Source organism: Petaurus breviceps, unplaced genomic scaffold, assembly GCF_028583685.1.
Source record: "Petaurus breviceps papuanus isolate PSGF00001 unplaced genomic scaffold, PetGlider_PUasm1.0 185, whole genome shotgun sequence".
NCBI classification, from domain to species: domain Eukaryota; kingdom Metazoa; phylum Chordata; class Mammalia; order Diprotodontia; family Petauridae; genus Petaurus; species Petaurus breviceps.
In genome coordinates this window covers 12,283,995-12,307,602 of record NW_027185797.1, presented here as the reverse complement: position 1 = coordinate 12,307,602, position 23,608 = coordinate 12,283,995, and the positions used below count along the sequence as shown (strand labels likewise).

The following is a 23,608-nucleotide window of genomic DNA, read 5'->3' as shown; positions in this document are numbered from 1 at the left end:
TATATATTTCCTCTCACAATCTTACTGCATACACAACAAACACCAACTACAACTAATGTCATTAACTCCAAGGTTGGGATACAGATGTTGAAATGAAAGGTGTGCCCTGGGGAGACCTAATTGAAGACCATGTCACAGAATGTCTGATTTTGGTTGCATGTTTTAAGGATGTCAAAGGACAGAGCAGGACTCACACTTGAGGGCTCCAGCCATCAAACTCAAGAAAGACAGCCAAGGCAGACTCTAAGGAATAATTCAGAGATAAGCATTATTTGAGCACACTGCAGGATTTGGGGCTAAAAGGGATCTGTGAGAACATCTAACCAGGGATCCACAGACCCCAAGGATCTCATGGATAAATTTCAAGGAGTCTGGGAACTGGGAAAGGGGAAAAACATCTTGATTTTCACAAACTCTGAATTTTCTTTTGAAACTTCCAAGCTTCATTTGCTACATTTAAAAAAGCATTGCTCTGAGAAGGGTCCACAGGCTTGACCAGATCACCAAAAGGATCCACTGTAGGTAACAGGTGAAGAACTGCTCAATTCAACGCCCTCAGTTTAGGGGAAATGAAAGTGAAAGCCAGGAAGGCTAAGTGCCCAGCGCAGAGCAACGTGATGATAAATTCACAGTAAGGTAGACATAACCAAAAGCCAGGCTTTTTCCCCCTGAGAGCACAAGTTTCTCATAGCCTGAGAAGTAAAAGGGAAAACCACCCTCTAACAACGTTGGTCACACCCAGCATTTTGCACAGTACTTCTGGCTTGGCTGTTTAGTGCCTGGTGGTGTAAAGGAAGGGAACTTGCCCCCAGAGCAGGGCCAATGTGCCCACAGCTAAGACAGCAGCTCTGCTTCAAACAAAAATTGTTATGGAATGATATCATGCGTAAAGCCCATATCAAAGACAACACAGGCCTGTGTTTGCAGAGTCCGGCTAGAGGCCCTTCTTCCTCACCTTTAACCCACCCTGTCAGTCTGGAACCATGCCAAAGGTTTTTCTTGGGAGTAATCCAAAATAACATTCAATTAAGACCAATACTAGAAAAGGTTAATTTACTTAGTACATGACAGCTGTGTCTGCAACTTGTCAAATGTTTCTTTTAACACTAGCTATTTCAACACCCAGAGGGACAGACTGGTGTAATCATGACTATGACAATGGATTGGTTTAATGAAAAGTGGCATGGCAGAGGGGATCATGGGTGAACCTTGGAGATTCACTTAACCCTGTTACCAGGGCTAAGTCACATAACCTACCAAGGCCTCCAGCAACTCTCTAAGATTTTAGGTTCCAGGGGCAGCTCATTGGTACAGTGAATAGAGCACCAGCCCTGGAGTCAGGAGGACCCGAGTTCAAATTTGACCTCAGACACCCAACACTTACTAGCCGGCTAGTGTGACTTGGGCAAGTCACTTAACCCCAACTGCCCTATGTTCCCCCCTCCAAAAAGGCCAAAAAACCAAGATTTTAGGTTCTAATAGAATAATAATCAATCTACAAGGATGGAGGGAGTTTCCAAATGAGGAATCACTCAACACTAATTTTATAACAGGTCCAGAGACTCCTCCCTCAAAATCTATTATTTATTTTATGACACTACCTACCTTGAAAGTTTACATATTTCCATGCCCAGAAACACCCTTTATTACTATAACATACTCTCCAGATAACGCTCTTATCACGTCTGACTTTCCTGTACATCTTGAGGTGGCCTTTGGCCAAAGGCAATAAAATGATAATCTGACTTCACTCAATATGAAACATTTTATAGACTCAGAGAATACTCAGTACCAGGAAGAAGTGAAAGTGAAAGATCATGGAAGGTAGATGGCATCTACTGAATGAAAATTGCCAAATAACTAAGGGAAAATTATGTATCTAATGTATTATGTCCTTAAAGGACAGGAAATGTAAACACCCCCTAACAACCTAATCTACTGTAAGAGTAAAGATCTGGAAACAGGAAAGAAGAAAAAAAAAAGACACAAAATCTTTTCTCATTTGAAATAATGAGACCAGGGAAGCTCTTTTTCCAATGACCCTCTTTGTCTTTTTAAGAGAAAATAAACTCATATTGGGCTTCAGACACTTAACACTTACTACACTTACCAGCCCTGCCACACAAGAGACCTTTAGAAAAGCAAAACCCCCACTTCCCCCCCCAAAAAAAAAAAAAAAAAAAAAAAAAAAAAAAGAGAGAGAAAGAGAGAAAATAAAATTCCAAATGACTTTACTGATTTTTACCCCTCTGCATCAAATGCTAGCCTACAGTAGTTACTACTATTAAAAAATTAGCCTCTTATGACAATGCTTAATTAACTTTCCCATCCTGATAGAGAATGGTATCCTCATGGTGTGAGAAAGAAATACGAAGATAAAAAACTTTAAAACACAAAACAACCCAAAAGAGGTTTGTCTGAGTCCTGTCTCTGACATTCACTGAGCAATCCCTGGGCAAGCCAATTGCCTTTGCTAAGCCTCAGTTTCCTCATCTGCAAAACGGTCGTCATAATACTTGTATCTCACACAGCTGTCGAAAGGCTCAAATGAGCTGACAAAGGTGATAAAAATCAGTGATTGTTAGTGTCACAGAGATCAAGGCAAATGAGAAATGAGAAAACATTGTAAGGATCCCAAGGAAAAAACCTTTAGCAATAATAACAATAATTAGATGAGGGAATTAGAGATGGGGATTTTGGTCTTGGAGTCAGAGGCCAGTGTCTCATCTCATCTGACAAGTCTCTTTGATGTCAGAGAGCTGGGAGGTCGGAGCTGCTCGATTAAGGGGGCAGAGGAGAAGAAGAGAAGAGGCCACGGGGCCGGGCCAGTGAGGCGCCCGTATCAGGATCGTGACGAGAAGGGCCATCACCCTGTTGGAAGGACAGGCCCAGGCCATTCTGGGCTGGGGGCGGGGGGTCTGATGCTTACCGAGAGTGTGGCTACAACTACGGCAGGACTCAGTGAGACTGACAATTATCTGCTGCACGTCTGCTCGGGGAGGAGTGGGCGGGGGGTTGGGGTTTTTCCAGCCATTACATTTACAAGATTCCTCGGCCTGAAAATTTAAAAAGAGAGAGACAATTTATGTAACAGACTGTATACCACGGGCTGATTGCTTCGTTTAAAACAATACAGATGAGTTAGGAGACGGCTGACTCTGCATTTTCTAGGAATGAATGCCCAGAAGCATACATACAGACCAGTGGACAAAGTGGGGAGGGTTTGGGGTTTCTGTTACTTTTTATTTGGGGGGGGGGTCTTCTCCTCCACTGATTCTGACAATCTCCAGCCAGTTCAGAAAGCAAGCCAACAGCCTATGTCCATTAGTGTCCACCCTTTACTTCTGCCGACCCTGCTCTTGGCAAGTTTGAGGCAAAGGATTCCAGAGGCAACCACTGGAAATGTTTCCTGGTGTTTTCAGAGTGCCAAACCAGTCCCCCACACCCTGCCCTGGCCTGCTCTGCAGCTTAGCAGGGCCTAGGCTGGCAGGCTCCAGGACAGTCCCCATTTGCTCAATGAGGCCCTCACCCACCATGACCCTGCCTTGATGCCAGGAAGAGAAAGGGAAGAATGGAACGCAGAAATTCAGAATTCATCTGAAAGGTATCTGAGGAAACAAGAAAAAGGGAAGGTCTCCCCCGGGGTTTTTTTAAGGGCAGCAAAAGGAGAGAACATGTTTAGCAAAGACCATGCTCCTGGGGTCTTTCTTCCTTCATCAGTTTATCTTTGTGAAAAACTAAAAGATTAGGGGCGGGTAAGTGGTGCAGTGAATAGAGCACCTGCCCTGGAGTCAGGAGGACCCGACAAATCCAGCCTCAGACGATTGACACACTAGCCATGTGACTTTGGGCAAGTCACTTAACCCCAATTGCCCTCCAAAAAGCAAAAAAAAAAAAAAAAGAAAAGAAAGAAATACTGCAAGATTACTTAATTTCAAAGATCCAGAGCTGAAAGGGTCCTTGGAAGTCATCTGCTCCAATCTCATTTTTACAGATGAGGAAACTGAGGCTCAAAGATATTAAAAGGGTCACATAATCAGTAAGTGTCAGAGATAGGATTTGAACCCTGTTCTCCCAAGCTCTGAAAGCAATGATGCATTTTCTGCCACATTTGCATTCTTATCATGCATGACCTGGGACATTCATGACACTTACAAGTGAATTCTGGGACCTAAAGCTTAACAAAACCTTTTAAAAGCAGCAAAACACTTTTTAAAAAATTAAATATTAACATTGACAAATATCCTTCCAACAAGTACTATATACAGTACAGCCCTCTTAATGGGATTTTATACTGAAAATATAATTTGTCTTCTGTCTCCTGATGATTCAGGGTCATCAGTATTATCAAATAATATGCTGTGTAACTTGTCAAACACTGATTTAATAAACCTCTATGAATTATCTCCTTTTCCAAGAGCACTGTGCTTCGTTCTGAGAGACAGGATTTCCACATTAACACCCCCACTCCCACCCCAGCCTTGAAGCTTACACTCTAGTGCCCTGAAAGGACTGTCTTCCAGGGCACTCAAGTGCACAGGGCTGATTGTCCTTAAATCAAATGGCCCAAGACCACTGTGATTTCATAGAGATGCTATCTGCTCCAGCTTTCAGCCGTCACTTCTCCAGATGTCGTCAATGCCTTTGCCTCCAATAGTCCTTCCTTTCTCATTTGCTGCTTCTCTTTTGTTGTGGGGGGGAAATGTGATAAACTAACCTTGTGATAATAACCAGTAAATAAAAATGGTTTAAATTTTATTTGTATTATTCTTTTTTTTTTTGGAAGGGGGAAGGTAGGGCAATTGGGGTTAAGTGACTTGCCCAAGGTCACACGGCTAGTTTTTGTATTAAGTGTCTGAGGCCACATTTGAACTCAGGTCCTCCTGACTCCAGGGCGGGTGTTATATTCACTGCGCCACCTAGCCACCCCTTTATTTATTCCACATAGAGGTTATCTTTGCTATCAAAATTTCAGATCTTTTCTTTTATTCCTGGAATTTGTACGCCCAGAGTCTCAGCACAGTTCCTGACCATGCTTAATAATGACTGGCTGATTGACTGATTAAATCTCTCATCCCAGAGTAAGTTCCTAAAGGCCCATCCTCCAATAGAGTGTATACAGGCTTTAGTGAATGAGAATGAAAAGGTGCCAATGGCTGCTCATGGGTTTTCCCTTTTCCACTCTCATCTTTTTTTCCAGATGGCTGAAATTAGCAAATAAGTGAAGTATTATTGGCTGAAATTAGCACATTAAGTGAAGTACTATTGCCTTGATTTAGTAGGTAGGTAGATAAATTGAGACCAAAAAATACCTATAAGGTGGTTAAGGGTAATGATTGGGGGGGTGGAGGGGAGGGAAACAGGGACGGGAAACAGCTTTGTCCTGATGGAAAAATGCCAGAGTCTTTCAGGAAAGCTGCCATTCTCACAGGTATCCCTCCTTCCCTCCCCTACACACACACACACACACACACACACACACACACACACACACACACACCCAAAATTCCAAGGATGGAAACAGCAGCGGTGCTGGGAAAGAAGCAACAATGAAGTTGGGCCATATCACCGCTGGGGACCCACCTCTCCATTCCCAGCACCAGAGAATGGAAGGGGTCACTGTCCTGCCTATGGAATTTAGAGAGAGGGAGAAAGGCCATGGAAAACATTAAGTAATGTAAAATGTGTGTGTGTGTGTCACACACACATGCACACACATATGCATACATACATATATACATGTATTTGAAATGTATGGACAGCAGAGTGCAAGGCAGGCATAGGTAAGGACCCGTCCTTCAGTGCTGAGAAAGTACGCCCCAGAGGGGCTGAGGCCCTAAGCTATCCCCCTCCATTGTAACAGCTGCTACACCCAGATTTTCCAAACAGCTGCTCTGATCCTGATGCCCTACTAGAGACTGGATGTGTTTAGACAATGGTAAATAGCAACAAAACAGCAACAATATACAAGGATACATGCCAAAAACAGTGCAGAGAGAAAGGAGAGGGTGGAACAGAGGGGAAAAGAAAGCATAAAACTTATGTTCCAATAAATACTCTCTAACCCAAAGAACATGGATGAAGTTACTGGAAGGAACAGTGGGGGGGAAGCTGCTTAAAGGGGGAGCAAGTGATGGGGGGGGGGCACAACAGGAAGGACCCAGTAGCCCAGGACTGGTGCACCCCTAATGACCTGGAAGCCAGCAGACCCCAGTGAGCAAGTCAATGGGCTCAGAATGTCCACTGCCATGGGCAAGTGGATTCCTGGGTGCCTTGGAAGTGACCTGAAGGTGTCAGCCTGAACACTGAACCAGCTGCAGGAGATTGGCTACAGGGGGGAGAAGTGTGAGGAGACCCAGCCCAGGCTGACTGACCCAGCTGCTGGGCCGCCTCCCTCCTGCCTCCTGCACTTGCCAATACAGACCAGACTGTGCCCAGGGCAGATGACCACAATCTGAGGAGCCTGAACTCCTCCTGGCTGTATGCTCTGGAAGGAGACTGCCTAAGAGGCGGGAGGGGACACATGGCCTAGAGGAGGGGTTCTTAACTGGGGTCTCTGGATAGATTTCAGGGGGTCTGTGAACTTTGATGGAGGGAAAATTACCTCTTCCTTCTCACTATTCAATCTGTTTACATGTTGTCTCCATTAGATCATAAACCCCTTGAGGACAGGGACTGTCTCTTGCCTCTGTACTCAGTGCCTAGCACACAGTAGGTGGTTAATAAATGTTTATTCACTGATTCCGAGTTCAGACACATCCACTCCACTATGACGCCTCTCAGGAAACCTCAGTAAACACACACACGTAGGTATATATTACAAAAGACGAGACACGGGGCTGGGGCATGTCATGACAGCTAGGACATCAGGAAAGGCCTCGTGTATTTGAGCTGAGCTTGGAGGAAAACCTGGGAGTGGAGGAGAGGAGTCCATTTCAGGCAAAGGAATTCAGTGCAGATCCAGAGAGATGGTACTTCTGTTATCTAAAAGGAGACCGGAGTGGCACAGGCGAGCCCCGTGGGAGCCCCATCCCCCACAGATGCACAACAGGCTCTGCCTGCTTCAGGAAAGATGGAATGATGGGTAATTGGAAGGGCCCTGCTCCACAATTCAGAGCATGCCCAAGGATTCTGCTTCATCAACTGATGACCCATTTCCCAAGGAATAGCACAAAGGTCAGCTTGGCTGAACCACTGAGTGAGGGAAGGGGAATAATGTCTAACAACGTTAGAAAGGTCGTTTGGGGCAAGCTGGAAAGAGTTTTAAATGACAGCAGAGGGATTTATGTTTGTCAGTAGGGGTAGCAGAGTCAAGGGAGTTTACTGAGCAGGAAGGAGGGCACCACGGACAGTGGTTCAAGAAAAGAAAATTCCACTGGGGGTGGTTTGGTGGCGCAGTCAATAGAGAACCGGCCCTGGAGTCAGGAGGACCTGAGTTCAAATCGGAACTCAGACAATTAACACTTACTAGCCGTGTGACCTTGGGCAAGTCACTTAACCCCAACTGCCCCTCCAAAAAAAAACAAAACAAAAAAAAATAAAGGAAAAGAAAGAAGAAAATTCCATTGGCAGCTATGTGAATAATGGACAGGTGAGAAGTACCAGTTCAGTCATTTTTTTGTTTGTTTTCAGTCATGACCCCATTTGGGGTTTTCTTGGCAAAGATACTGGAGAGGTTTGCCATTTCCTTCTCCAGCTCATTTTACAGATGAGGAAACTGAGGCAAAAAGGATGAAGTGACTAGTCCAGGATCACACAGTTAGTAAGTGTCTGAGGCCAGATGAGTCTTCTCGATTCCAGGCCCTCTTATCTACTTTGTCACCTCGCTTCCCCCTTAGGAAAGACTTACAGTAAGCTTATTACAATTGTCCAAGCTTGCTTATTCACTAACAGTGTGACCTTGGACAAGTCACTTCCCCATCGGGCTCCTCATCTAAGAAAGGAGGGGTTGGACTAGATTGGTCAAAAACTTTGTGGTCTCAGGACCACTTCATGCTCCTAAAGGGCCCCCCAAAGAACTTGTGTTTATGTGGGTTGTGTCTATTCAAATTTACCACATTCAAAATTAAAATATCTTAGTATTCTTATGAAAATGGTTTTGACTTTGCAGACGCCCTGCAAGGGTCTCCAGGATTCCCCAGGATCCCCAGACCATGATCTAAGAACCGCTATACATAGCCTATATCTGACTTCATGTTTTCTTGGGGAGGGGGAAAAATATTTGGAACTCAAAATCTTATAAACGTGAATATTGAAAACTATCTTTACATGTAATTGGAAAAAATAAAATACTATTAAGTGGGGAAAATGAAGGTAAACAGTCAAACATGTAAAAGAAAAGAAAGAATCCACTAAAGAATAAAAGAAAAATGCTGGACTTGGTGATCTAAATTCCAAACAACTCTAAAACTAACTTGCAGCCCAGTCACTGGTGTGCTCTGGCAGAAGGAGCTTCCGCACAGTCCAAAAACAAGGCCTTCCAACAACAGCCTAAAGCACAAAGGGGTTTGAAAGCCTTGTTGGTGGGGGCACTGTCCTCTCCAAAACAAACAGAGACCCTGAAAGTGCCCTGGAGGAAGTGTGGTCAGCACTGGCTTCACTGAGCAAGGGGACATCCCAGGATTCACTGCTCCTCTCAGACCTAGGAGGGAGAAACGAGAAGACAGACAGAGAGACAGTGAGAAAGGACAAGGAAGCCGGTTCAGCCCTGACAAGGGACCAGGGGATGAGGGGAAAAGTGGAATCTGAGAGTCTTATCCACAACAGATGGCTGCCTAGTCACCCAGGGAAGGAGGTCACTTCTGAGGTCAGCAGGAGACACAGCTGGATCTTTTCTGGGCCATCTGCAAGCCCTCCTTCCTTCTTCACTCCTTTCTAGGCCTTCAGAGATTCCTCAGCAGAAAGAAGATAAGCAAAGAGAAAGTCACTGCTTTAGTGCTTTTTCGCCCTGGCTTTGGAGCTGACCTAATGGAAAGGCCATGGAGGAGACAAATTCCAAGCTGAGGAGTTCCTTTTCCTAGAGGCAGTAGGGAGTCAATGAAGGTTCTTGAGAGAAAGAATGTCCAAGACAGAGTTTGGCTTTAGGAAAGTTCAGATGGCAGCTCTCAAGAAAATGGTTGCGGGCAGGGAGACACCAGAAGCCAGTAATCTATGGTGAGAGGCGATAAGGGCCTGAAGGAGAGGGCTGGTTGGTGTGTTCTGTGCTACTGATAAACTGAACAGACAATACTAAGCTAATAAAGAGGCCAGCCCCACCTAACCCCCCTTCAGTAACAAATGCCCTGGGCAGTGCTTTAAGTAACAAGACAGAATGTCTTCCCACTATGAATTTTCAGGTTTCTGCTCAACTAATTTTCCACTAGCCCCATTTTCCCACTAGAAAATCCAGGCAGGGATGGACAATTCTGTTCAACTCTAAAGCTATGTGGATAGCAAGAGTTTCCCTAGAGCAGGAGAGGAGGTAGGCACTCCAGCAAGTCTGGGAGTTCCCTTCCAACCCCATAACCACCACTAGTGGGTCTGGCACAATCAGTGTTTCACAGACAAATGAAATTTCCACTTGCAGAGAAAATAATTCTCCCCATATCACTTAGAAGGCATACTGAGGAACAATGGATCTTAGTTTGGGAACCACTAGACAGCATCCGATTGGTCATTTCTGATGGGAAAGGTCAAGGAGAGAAAGAACATGGGTCTGGCTAAAGAGAAGGGTTCCAGGGGAACTAAAGAATAAGCATTGCTAGGTCTGGGAATGCTCAGCAGCCCCCAGGCCCCGCCCCCACTGCCGCCACCCCCCATATTTAAGGGATCAGAAATTGGAGCCTTTTCATCCAGCCTGATGTTTGCACAAACTCCAGCTTCACCAGGGTTTAAGCCAACGAGTAACAAACTTGTAATAATCCTTAAGCAGAGACAATAAGGACTTTCTACTCACACAGAATCTATCAGGATAAATGCAATCCAAGCAACAAAGACAAAAAGCCACCACCAGCCATCCCTCACCTACCTCCCTGCTACCAGCTGGCTCTTTGTGCTGATAGAAAGAATACATACTGTACTGCGCTGACTGAAATTCATAAAGCCTCACGGGCCTGCCCACCCAGTGCAAGAACGGATACTGCTCAAAGCAGTCACAGATGAAATAACTTGGGTGAAAGGCTCAATGAAGCAACCTAAAATAAATACGGATTCTGCGGCCCTCAGCCCAGGTAAAGACCCCAGCCATGGAGGAGGGGGAGTGGGGGAAGAAGAGGAGGAGGAAGAGGGGAGGAGGAGGGGCAGCCTTCCAACAAGGCCAAGCTTAGCACCTCTACCCATTATATAGGGGGGCTCCCCACCCCAGTCAGGGCCCTTGCCTTTCTTCTCAACTCCAGACCAATCAGACACCTCCAATTCAGTTTCCTGAAGGCATCAAGAACTCAAGATGCCCACAATGAAGTCAGTCTTCAACAATTCAAGCCACTCCCCTCCTGTTTCTATCCAAGGCACCACCACCTTTGCTGTCACTCGGTGTGCCACATGAGTGGCATCCAAGACCCTTCCCCTTCCCCACCCCCATATGCAGTCTATCCTACCTCTCCCTGCCCCCTTCTCTCTACTCAGTCATACCCATACTTCAGGCCCTCATCACTGGAGGCCATAGCCTAACCCAGCTCTGGCTCCAGTGCCTGCCCTCTCATTTCATCCTTCGTGGCCACCGCACACATCGGACCAGGTCACTCTCCAGCTCAGAAGCCTTCCCACCCCTCCAACTGCTGAGACATGCCATGTGACTCCAGATTACTGCCACCTCCCACCACCAAGATGCTTTCTTCTTCTCCCTCTCTAGCTCTCTCTATATACAATCCAGCCCAAACAGTAGACACCCTGCTGCTTCTCGAATGCAGAATTTTATCTACCATCTCTGGGCCTTCTTAGAAGCTGTAACCTCGGGCTTCCTCAGGTCTTAGAGCCCTGAGCTCCCTCCAGGAGGCCTTTATTAATCTCCTTGAGTTCACTGTGTCCTCGGATTATCCAATCTATACTCATCTGTTTGTATCCAATATCCATTCTGCACCCCCACCCTTCACGGAATTTAAGCCCCTGGAGGGAAAGGGACTGTTCACCCCCATTTTTTCAGTAAATTAAATCCTGTCTGACTCTTTGTGACCTGCCCCACTTCAGGTGTTCTTGGCAAACATACTAGAGTATTTTGCCATTTCCTTCTCCAGGTTATTTTACAGATGAGGAAAACTGAGGCAAACATGGTTAAGTGACTTGCCCAGAGTCACACAGTAAGCGTCTGAGGCCAGATTTGAACTCAGGAAAATGAGTCTTCCCGATTTCAGGTCCGGTACTCTTGTCTACTGCAGCCCCTAACTGTCCCCTGAACATATATAGAAGGTGCATAATAAATGCATGTTAGATTATATTGTCATAAATTATAGTACTGGGATAACTGGAGTCTTCTGGCCCTTTTTTCCATTTTATTTCATGTGATTGCAAAATTTTTACTTCTTTAAAAATATGAATCATCCTCTTTATTTTTGTGCTTAATAAATACTTCCCTCTCTGTTAAGCAGAACGTTTTCAAGATTTTCACATCTTTTAGCTGACTGTCCATAAGAGACAAGAAGGTACATGTCTGCCCTCCTGAGTACCCTTTGTGCCACCTGAAATATTCCACATCAGGACTACCAACTTTTCTGATGAAAAACACAAAGATAGGTCTCCCGTTGAAAGACATTTTCCCTGTCTCTCCTTAATCATCCAAGATTGCTGCTATTTCAAGGACCTTTCAAAGAACTGGTGAGGGCAGGGGGGAAGAGATGCAGCAGCCTTCCCAAAGCACCTTTCTTGAGACCCCCTGTCTATTTTAGGGATGAGCTTCCAAGCCAATTACTATATTAAGTGCCTAGGGCAGAAAGGGCAAGTCTGCACAGATTATGGATATTTCTACTGGGCAAAGGAAGAGGCCACAAGTCAGCTTCAATCAGGCTCACTATGAGAGAGAGAAAATTACAGTGGGGAGTCAGGGTTACAGGCCCAGTGAATGTTAGCCTTTTTATAATGGGAGGATGCAGGTAAGGCCAACAGAAAAGAAGCAGGTGCAGAAGAGGAGGAATAGGCCTGGATTTGGAGGCAGAAAAACTGGGCCAGGATCAGAAACCTGCCAGCCCTGATTTCAGATAAATGTGCCCTTGGCCACTCACTAAATCGCTCTAAGCTTCAATTCCCCATCTGCAAAAATAATGTTGATAACACTTGGCGGCGGCGATCAGCAAGATCACGGGTATAAAATGCTCTGCAACAGCTAAAGTGCCATGTTAGTATTATTATCACATTACTGTTATGCGATGTTCAATTAATATGATAATAAGAATAAAGTTGCTTAAACTAGCTAAACAAAGGAGTTATAAGCTCAGTGACAGAGATGAAAGGCAAATAGGCATCAGCAGCAGGGTTGGTGATGAGTCAGATGGGTGTGAAGATGTTCTGGATGCTGTCCAGATGGAAAGGAACCAGCGCACCAAAGCATCCTACAGAACACACAGGCTAAGTCCTCAGTACTCTAAGAATCAAAGCAGCAGCCAATGGTGCCTTCTGAAAACCAATCACGAAAGGGCTACCTCGCCTCCGGGCATAAGAGGCAAGCAACCAAAGGCACAGAATCTGACAGGCACTCTCCAGGGCTGCTGATGCATTCATCTGCCTGGCTGGTATAGACACACTTGTTCTACCCAAAAAAAAGAGAAGGCAGACAGACTGGGGGGGAGTGGGAGATATGGCAGGAAAACTATCAACAAACACTTGTTTTTAAATGCACAGAAGTTTAAAAAAGAGCAGAGGAGACACAAATAACAGTACTTGTCACTACCTTTTAAAATCTGTACACACACTGTAATGGGAATGTAAATGTAAAGACCTTCCCTGCTCCAGGCTAAAGTGCACCTGCAGCCTGGGTGGGAGGCTTGTTTTTCAGTAGATACTTCTTGATTGGCCAGTGGGTCCAGAAGGTTGTTACATTCTCTGAGCCAGGAGAAGGCTAAATAAGCCCTGATGTGTAGCTCTGTTTTGGGGCTCACTTTGAGAAGTGTTCTGTGATTTGATCAGATTAGACTCTGGGAAGCCGTTGGTTGCTGAGAGCCCCCCCCCCCACTTTGAAAAACCCAGATGTTGATTTGGTATGGATGTAATGGTTGGACAGTTTGGAAATCTGTCTCCTCGATCTGTTTCTGTCTTGATAATTCTGTCTGTATATTCTGAAGTTTGGGGTGCTGACCTTTTTCCCCTGAACTAGGTAAACGATACATATTTGACTGATTAAAGTAAGCTTGTTAACCCATTTTGAGTTGCTTTCCTTTATCAAAGCAGATCTAAGAACCTGTGCTGGCAGCAACCCTGGGGACGCTGGGGTGCTTGCTGATACACACACACACACCTTTTTTAAAAACCATATTAGAAAAGTTCAGTTTCTCATATATGCCTCATCTCTATTCTTTGCATCTTAATTGTTTAGGTTTGCTAATGACTAAGTTGGCAATAAGTTTTAAATGCCCATTGTTTAGAACACTAAAATGATATATTCAATGGTTTCGACAATTTCTTTTTAGAAGGGGACCCACAACAAAAGCATGGCCACACATGAATGAAATAGGAAATCTGCCTCTCCCATCGATTCACTAAATAGGAGGGGTCTTAACTGCTGTCTTAAGGGTTGCACAGCCAAGAGGCATGAGCCTAGTTCTGCTTGGTTCTGAAAGGTAGAACTAGGAAGCATTAGCGGGGAGAAGTTACAAAGGGCTGATGGCAAAGGAAAATCTTCACATCCTCCCAGAATATCCACAAGCAGCTGGGGCAGGGGGGAGGCCTTGGGAGGATGTGGACCCTTCCCCACAATAGAGGCCTTCAAGTAGAGGCTGCAGGATGACCACCCACCACCGCCACTGGTAGTGATTCTTTTCTCAGGGAGCAGGTGGTCTCTGTGGTCCCTTCCAACTCTGCACGGCCAGGATTCCATGAATCTCCAATGAATTTAGTACAATATACATCTGCAAACAGCCCCCATGGTTATGAGGTAGTTGAGGACTCCATTTGGAATCAACGGACCTGGGTTCGATTTCCAACTAAGTCACCCATGTGACTCGGCAAAGCGCGTAACCTCTTCCTGGGCCTCAGTTCTGGGGAAATGAAATGAAGGTAATGGAGTTAAAGCCCTCTAGGGTTCCTTCCATCTCTGAGTCCACGAACCACAGCTTGGGGACCTCCCTACGTACAGTTTTCTTTTCACTGCCTGCAAATTCTAGTCATGGAACAAGGCTGCTTCAATCCAGAGACTTAAAGACTTATCAATATTAATAAGGATTGGCATCCTCCTGGATGTCGATAAGGACATTCATATTCTAATAAGGATATCAGCTTCATTACTTCAATGGTTCCATAATCTTGCCATTGTGGGCATTCCCTCCACAAGGAAAGACCGCAACCCATCTACACGTTTCCATGCTGGGAGGCCCATAAATCCATGGGCTGCCCTGGAAACCTTACTGTAGGGTGTTTCCCACTTATTGAGTAGCAGTGAAAACCTCAGGCTCATTGGGACCAAATGGTATCAACAGAAGTCTGTGATGGTTTACTGGTGAACAGTTGGCTATAAACCAGTTAAAACCCGGCTGGATGAATTTCTTCATTTAGGGCAACCTCTGAAGGGGTAGGAAAGAGATAAGTGTGAACAGGCACCTTTCCCATCCTTTCACTGATGCTGCAGTCAGAACATTTAAAGATGAAGTAATAGAGGGGAAGAAGGGTGCTCCACAGTGAATACTAATGCTTCTACCTCCACCATTGTCCCGTCTTCGAAAGGAACCATTCATATGTTTTACAAGTTTGTCTTCTAGCTGGTGATAATCAAAAAGCATTGAAGCAGCAACTGCTATTGGCCAAATGCTGGGGATACAAAAAATGGTAAAGACAGTCCTTACCTCAAGAAGCTCTTAATCTCATGGGCACAATAACACATCAGTAAGTAGGCAGACACAAGACACACACAGAGACTAGAGGGTAATCTCTAGCGGGCAAACCACTGTTGATCTATTCCAATACAAAGTACTCTATAGAATCAGACAGCATGTTTTTATCTTTTCCTTCCAAAAGCTTTCCACCCCTTCTGTTGAATGCAAATATACTTCCATGTTATAAGAGAACTCAATGTGAAAACAGGCCATGTTTAAAAGAAAAGTCTTATTAATGGCCTTCCCATCCCAGTCATTTTCTAAGACATCTTCCCCCCTTAACAGCTGTCTGACAAGACAACCCATCTGACAGTGTATACAACTGCATCCCTGGACCCCTCCATCTCTCTAACAAGGGTAGTTGTTTCATCAACTGTTGTCAGGCCTGAGACTGGTCACTGTGACCAATCTGATTTCAGCTGCTATTTGGGAGAGTTCGAGGGCTGCTTTCTTCACTCAGCAGACTGATTTACTTTGAAGGAAACCACTTCAGGGGCAATTTTGCTCAAGTATGTCTGTTCCATACAATGGGAGGGACACACACGGTTTTCATCAAGTTTTAATATATTTCAAACCTTTTCCTCCCTTCATTTTCTAAAGACAAGGGAGCCTTCCTGATGAGGCTGTAATTCATCCTGCTTCTTCTGATCTTTGCAAAAACTCTAGTTCTTATAGCTGGAAAGCTGTCAGTCAGGGCCCATGGCACTTTTTGCAAGCCTGGAATGTAGAAGCAGAGTTCTTCAGTGGGAGGCTTGTGTCCTTTACTCCAATGATAGAGTTCATTAAGTGTTACTTGTCCAGAAAAAAATAAACTTCTGGCTTTGAATGAGTTGGCTAATTATAGCTTATGTCCGGCTTAGTCCAGGACAATTTGACCATCCCAAAGTACACCCTAATCTTCAGGATGGGAGCCCAAATGGCTTCAGTCGTCCAGAGATCAGGACGGCCTAGGTCTGGACCAGATGATTCAGACTTATTTGTTAAAGCAGGTCCTGGGCCCACTTATCTGTCCCCATGCCTCTTGGAAGATAAGCCTAGCCTCCTGAAAGGCTTCTTAGTTGGATTCAGTGATAAAACAGGAGAATATGGTGCCATGGAAGCTGAAACCCAAGACAGAGTTCATGGCATCTCGATTCACTCCTTCTTGACACACAAAGAAATCTTGGGTCATATATACCTGGTGCCAAAACAGTTACTCAAGAGAATTAATGTGCCGAAATGAAGAGGGAGAAAAAGCTGACAAACCGGTTGGTATTTATGTAGCACCAACAACAACTGTTGATTGACTGAAATGTCCTATTTTTCAGCTAACTGTTCTGGCATCATCTGGACAGCCTTGGGGTGAGCAGCAACCAAATACTTATGCCTTGTATTTTGTGAGGCATCCCCCTGGCAAATAAAACTCATCTTTTTGTTTACCAATTGTCATTTCTCTCTCTGCTAACAACCACCAAACATCATCAGCCTAAAGTGGGGGGGGGGGAGGCAGTTAGGTAGCACAATAGAGTGCCAAATCTGGAGTCGGGAAGACCCGAGCTCAAATCCTACTTCAGACACTTTTTTTGTGTCTGAGGCCTCAGTTTCCTCATCTGTAAAATGGGAATAATAGCACCACCACCCCAAAGTTATTGTGAGGATCAAACGAGATATAAAGTGTAAAGCACTCAGCACATAGTAAGTTCTATGTCGGTGTTCCCTATTTCTGTAACTAGACTTTCTACCTGAACTTTGACCCTGCATTTTCAGCTGCCTCCAGAATATTTTGACAGACCACTGCCCCAAGCCAGCTCTGTCTTCTCATCTGTCAATATTCCTGGCCTTTCCCATTCCAGAGGCTTCACAGTAACCAAAAAGTCCCCTTGGCCTTTCTTTCAAAACACCTCTCAGACTCAGCCCGTCCTTGGCTGCCAGCCTTGTGACCTCATGCCTAAATTATTATTATTATTACAACACTATCCCAACTCAGCATCTGGATTCCGATCGCTCCCAAATCACTAGTACCGGGTCTATCTTCCTAAAACTCAGCCTTCACAATAACTATATGCATGTTTATGCACTTTCCAAAGCACTTTTGCAAAACTCACCTCATTTTATCTTTACTATCCCCTTGAAATTCACTAGGAAGGGTATGTTTATTCCTGATTTACAGATGAAGAAACTGATAGATGAAGAGAAGGGAATGCACTAAATGAGGGGAAATTAGCCTTTTCTGTATCATGGGACCCTCTCCTTTTGGGCAGGGGTGGTCCTTAGAGCACCTCTCAGAATAAGGATTTGTTTTCCTTTTTAAACAACAGACTTTTAAAATTCTTTTTTGTTTTTAGTTCCAAATTCTCCCTTCTTCTACTCCCTGCTCCACCCAATGAGAAGGCAATAAAAATAAAACCTATTAGAAATATGCATAGTCGTGCAAAACAAATTTCAACATCAGCCATGTTCCCCAAAAAAGGCAAGAAAAAGAAAGAAAGAAATGTGCTTCCATCTGTACTCTGCGTCCATCAGTCCTCTATCTGGAGGGGGAGGAGTGTTTATCACCACAGGTCCTTTGGAATGATGGTTGGTTAATTGTGTTTCTGAGAGTTACTAAGTCTTCTCTATAATACTGCTGCTGCTGTGCAGCCCGTTCTGCCCACTTTACTTTGCATCAGTTAATTCAGATCTCTTTGGGGTATAGCCCTAGCAGTGTGGCACTGCTGGGTCAAAGGGCATACTCAGGTTAATGACTTTCAGCACATAGTTCCAAACTGCTTTCCACAATGGCTGGACTATTTCACAGCTCCAACAACACTGCCTTACTGTACCTGATGTACCCCATCTCTTCCAGCAGTTACTAATCTGATGGGCCCCAAGGGGTATCTCAAAGTTATTTTAATTTACATTTCTCTAAGTATTAGTGATTTGCATATGGCTATCAATAGCTTCAGTTTCTTCCTCTGAAAACTACCCATTGACCTGTTAACAGTTGAGGAATGACTCTTAGAATAATAACTTTAAATGCCTATAATAAAAAGCACTAGATTACAAAGGAAAACACTTATCAAAAAATTTTAAAACCAAGTTTACAGACTCTAAGAACAAGATGGTCTCTAAAGTCCATTCTATAGAATGGTTGAACAAGTTGTGGTATGTGATTGTGATGGAACACTATTGCGCTATAAGAAATGATGAAACTAGCAGACGTCAGGAAAACCTGGAAAGACTTATATGAACTGATACTGAGTGAAGTGAGCAGAACCAAACAAACATTGTACACAGTAACAGCAACATTACACAATGACTTTGATAAACTTGGCTCTTCTCAGCAATGCAAGGATGTAAGACAACTCCAAAAGACTCAGGATGGAAAATTATGAGAGAAAGTAGAACTATGGAGCCTGAATGCCGATCAAAGCATAGTGTTTGCTCTCTTTTTTGTTTTGTTTGACTTCTTCTTTCTCATGGCTCCTCCCAAATTTGTTCTAATTCTTCTTTACAACATGACTAATGTGAAAATATGTTTAATATGAATGCATATGTAGTGCCTATATCAGACTGCATGCCATCTTGGGGGAAGAGGCAGAAGAGAAAGAGGGAGAAAATTTAAAACTCAAAATCTTATAGAAGTGAATGTTGAAAACTAAAAATATATTAATTTTTATTAAGTCCATTCTATAACTGGTGATTCTAAGTAAAAATAATCAATGATCTCCCACAAACAGGTGAGGAGATGCAACCAAAGCTAAAGGAATAAGCCATCAACAGTTTTTCAGTGTTGGAGAGGGGCAAATGAGTAAAAAGAGCCATTTCTACACCAGCAGCTCCTGATGGGAGCAAGGATTCTAGCTATTAAGCTGAAGAGGCCTTAGGGTTCACTGACCCCAAGATTCTCATTCTGCAAAAAGAAATTCAAACCCAGAGAAATGTGCCAAGGTCACACAAGGATTCAGTGACTAAGGCAGGATTTGAACTTCTAGACTTCTAAAACCAATGATCTCCAGACCATACTTGCTTACTGCTAGGTTTAGCTCCCAAGTCACCACGTTGGTCCCAACTTTCATCAAGTACTCAGTGTTTTTATCTCCTGAAATGACATTATTATTCACAATCTGTGGTTCTTTTATAAGCCCACCGGGAGGACAAGATCCATTCTATTTAAGCAATGGGTCACTCATCATGGAAAATGTCCAATGTAAAGCTGGGAGCTTCCCTGGGGTTGAAGTCCTCTGAATGCTTCCATTCCTTCGTATTTACAAGTTATGGATGGAACAAGGTGAGAACAGGTCCTTTTAGCACCCAGCAGAGTTTATTCACTGCCTGCTATGTGCCAGGCACTGTGGTGAGCGTTGAGAATACAAAGAAGGGCCCTTCTCAGCCTAACTGGAGAGTTGAATTCAGTAGTGTCTGATTCTTCACACCTCCATATGGGATTTTCCTGGCTAAGATAACAGAGTGGTTTGCATTTCCTGCTCCAATATATTAAGGCAAATAAAGGTTAACTTGCCCAAGGTTACACAGCTAGTGAGTGCTTGAGGCAAATTTGAACTCAGGTCTTTCTGGACTCCAGAACCAGTGCTCTATCCACTGAACCACCTTAGCTGCCTGCTAACAACTACATACAAAAAAAGATATGTACAGGATAGACTGGAGATAATCCACCAAGGGAAGGCACTAGTTCAGAGGGATCAGGAAAGGCTTTTTGTAAAAGGAAGGATTTTAGCTGGGACTTGAAGGAAGCCAGTGGAGCCAGGAGAGAATTCCAGGCAGCAGAGAAAGCCAGTGAAAATGCTCAAAGTCAGAAGATGAGGGTGACTTACATGAATGACAGCAGAGCCCAGGATCACTGGATCATAGGAATAACATACAAGGGAGTAGGGTATCGGAAGCCTGGAAAACTAGAAAGTGGCCTGGTTATGAAGGGTTCTAAAAGCCAAGGAGAAGATTTTCCATTTTATTCTGGAGGTGACAGGGAGCCACCTGAGTTTACTGAATAGGGAAATGACATGGGCACACCTGAACCTTAGGAAGATCAACTGACAACTGATAGACGGCATGGTGGGGACACCTGAAGCACAAGACCAACCAGCAGGCTGTGGCAATCGTCCAGGCATGAGGCCATGAGAGCCTGTACCTGGGGGGTGGTAGCATCAGAAGACGGGAGGTGCACGTGAGAGATTGTAGAAGGCAAGATTGACAGGACTGGGCAACAGGGGGTGAGACAGAGCCTAGGAGACGGTGAGGACAGGGGTGTCCTTGGCAGTCATAGGGCAGATAGCAAGAGCAGATGTTCAGTAAATGTTCGTTGGACTAAGTCCCTGAGGAGACGGAGTCCTCAAGGGTTACATGATGAAGCGGCAATCTCTGCTCGGCTCTAAGGAAGGCTTTGGCTGTTTCCTGGTCTCCTGCCATCCTACTTCGACATTAGCTTGTTACAACTGAAGTAAATTATGGCCACCTCCATTACTAGTCACACCGGGATGCTACTGTCTTTTTCTTAGACTTATAGAATCAATTACATCTCCTAGAGCCAAGTTAAATGTCAAGCATGCTGTGAGCACTCAATAACTGCTGATTGATTATTACATGGAACAGACTAACTAGCTCCACATGTCATACTCAGATCACTGAAGATTTACCTACAACCTTGTCCAATGATTACATTTTCTTTCAACTACCAGGTAATAATCACCAAAGCGATTATTACAGTTATTACTCACATTTTCACTTGATGGAGTGAAAAAATATCTATTAAGCACCTCTTGGGTACAGAGCTTTGGGTGAGATATGGAGAGAGGAATCTGAGTAATAGGAAAGGGAGGGCCTGTTCCCACCTTCTCTTCCATTCATGTAGCGCAAGTAACAACCACAAACGTGCAGGGGACCTTTTGATCCACAAGTAATGTCCTCCTCAATGTGGACACTGGATTATAACATCATTAAAATATAATACAATCCTGCACAAGGGTTGCCAATACCTTTTATAGTCACTTTGTTTTATGCATTAATTGATATTAATAATCAGAAAGGCATCCAAAGCTATCTCTACTCTTTCTACTTTCAAAGCATGTTATGTAATTTTGGAAAATGTACAGGAGATACTTTACTGCAAGAAACTTTAAAGGAGGAATTCTGCTCTACAGAATCACAGCACAAATTCAAAGCATTTAGAGTAGTAATAAAAATTGCCTTTATAAAGTTGAATTGTTCTGTGTGTGTGTTTTAAGATATTCAGTAGTGCATTTTCCCCATAAAGCATTTCATATATTTTAACTTTCATTTTTCTTCAGACCATAGTTACGATAATTTCAGACCTACTGATATATAAGCAATTAATACAAACATATATAAAACCAAGAGCTATTTCCCAGTGGAGATGTGGTCACAAAATATATGAGAAGTTTTCAAAAGAAGAATCACCAACTGTCTGCAATCATATAATTCCTCTAAATCACCAGTGAGAGAAATGAGTTAAAATAAGTCTTAAGTTCCACCTCATATCTGGTGTTAAAAAAAAAAAAAAGCAACCATGGCAATAGACAAAAATAGGCAGTATTGGAAGACCTGAGAGAAAACAAGGAAACCAATGCATTGTCGGTGGAATTGTGCCCATTCTGGGAAATCACATGCAATGAAAGAAAGCCACTAAACTGTCCATAGCTTTTAACAAAGAGATTCCACTACTAGGTCTATATTCCACATTAGTCAAAAGCAGGAAGAAAGGTCCTATGTGTATGCCAAAACATTCAAAGCAGAGCCTTTTGGGGTAGCAAAAAACTGGAAATAAAACAGGTGTCTAGGGACTAGGTATGGCTAAATAATCTGTGGCATATCAATGGAAAAGAATATTATTTCACTATAAAAATGAATGTGAAGAATTCAGAAAAACATGGAAAGTCTTGTATAAAAGAATACAAAGTAAAAAAAAAAAAAACCACTAGGAGAATTAATAGGTACAATGACCCAGGCCAAATGAAAATGGTAAAACATTGAGTAACGAATGAGTAGCCAAGGAGAAGGGTGAAGAAAGTGTGCTTCCTTCCTTTAAGGAGAGTGGTTGGGGACTACAGATAGAATGCTGCATATACAGTACTCTCAGATAGAGCTACTGTGTTTACTCATTTTATTTAACACTATAAGGACCTAAATTTAAGCAAAAATGGAAACACCAGGCTGTCGACTGACAAATTTGCAGAAGGCATGTGATGGCACAGTGGTAGAAGAATGGGCCTGGAGTCAGGAAGACCTGAGTTCAAATCCATTATCAGATACTTACTAGCTAAGTGACCTTGAGCAAGTTACTTAACCTTTGTCTGCCTCGGTTTCCCCAATTGTAAAATGAGGATAATAACAGTGTCTACCTCAAAGGGTTGTTGTAAGGATCAAATAAGATCAAATGACATAATTATTTGTAAAGCAGAGTGCCTGCAGGGCACTATATAAATCCTTATCTCCTTCCCTTTTCCTAAAGATAGGGTGAAAATGTTTATTTCAAAGTAAAATTATAATATCTGCCTATAGGTATTTGTATTTAAAGTATATTTATAGAGAAAGAAAACAGTAAAATTATGGGAAAAAATTTAAATTGTTTTTTAAAATTACTGTACTGATTGAAACAATTGATATGACTGGTACTTCACCTTTTTATTACAAGAAAGGGCTCACCGGGTTGGAGGGAGGGGGCTGTCCCTGCCAAAAATGACCATGTTATAAAGCACAAATGACAAGCAGGTTTTAATTATGGCCAGTTTATAGAAGAAGAAACAGAAGTCCAGAGGGGTTAATGGCACCCAAGGTCCAATGGGCACTAACGCCAGAGAAATGATGACAACGCACTTCAGCAGTCTTGTCTTCTAAACTATACTAACATGATACCACTTCATGCTTTTTCTTTTTTTAATTCTCACACTGTAGCAGAAAGATCACTGTATTTAGCCCAGGAACCTTGTATGACTCAAGTCCCAGCTCAGCTGGTGCCTCCTAACCCAGCACTGGGCACATCCTTAACCTTTCCATGACTTTCTGTTTCCTCATTTTTCAGACACTACTACCCACACACCAGAGGGCCTGTGAGGATGAAGAGGAAATATGTGGGAAGATGTGTTTTGTAAAGGAAGGATAAAGCTCTACACAACTCATTTTCAACACCTCAAGGACAACTGGTTCTTGCCATAGATACGCCTTCCTGGACTTTTGCACCCAGGAAAATCAGAAGTTGATAGTAAGTTGCCAGGAGTCATCTGATAAAGAAATTACAAGACCAGAAATTGATGGCCTGGATGAAACTCAAAGTTGCCTATGGCAAATGGTCAGCTTCCTAACAATAAGGATGTTTCCCTCCTCACCCAACCACTCACTCCACTAGAAACAAAGGCACCATGTGAAATCATACTGAATCTCAAAAATGCCGAGGACCTGAGGGCATCTTGTACAAAAGCCCTTCAATAACAAACGAGAAAAAAATCCTTTTTTGCTTGAAAACCTCCAGAGTCAGCTTTCTTCAAGGTAGCAAGATATAATAGGGAGTACATTTGGAGTCACAGGGCCTGGGTTCAAGACCAAGCTCAGGCACTTATGGCTAGTGTGATCCGGGACAAGTCACTTTTCTCCTGTGAGTCTCACTTTATTCATCTTTCAAATAAGAG

At 43.6% G+C, this 23,608-nt stretch overlaps 1 protein-coding gene across 1 annotated transcript in view; it reads right to left on the bottom strand.

The window, feature by feature from the left end:
• KAT2B (lysine acetyltransferase 2B) overlaps nucleotides 1–23,608 on the bottom strand; it is a 113,935-nt gene that overhangs the window by 82,645 nt on the left and 7,682 nt on the right. Inside the window, exon 2 of the mRNA XM_069088464.1 lies at nucleotides 2,930–3,056. Coding sequence (XP_068944565.1) covers nucleotides 2,930–3,056 — 127 coding nt within the window. The remainder of the gene's footprint in view (nucleotides 1–2,929; nucleotides 3,057–23,608) is intronic.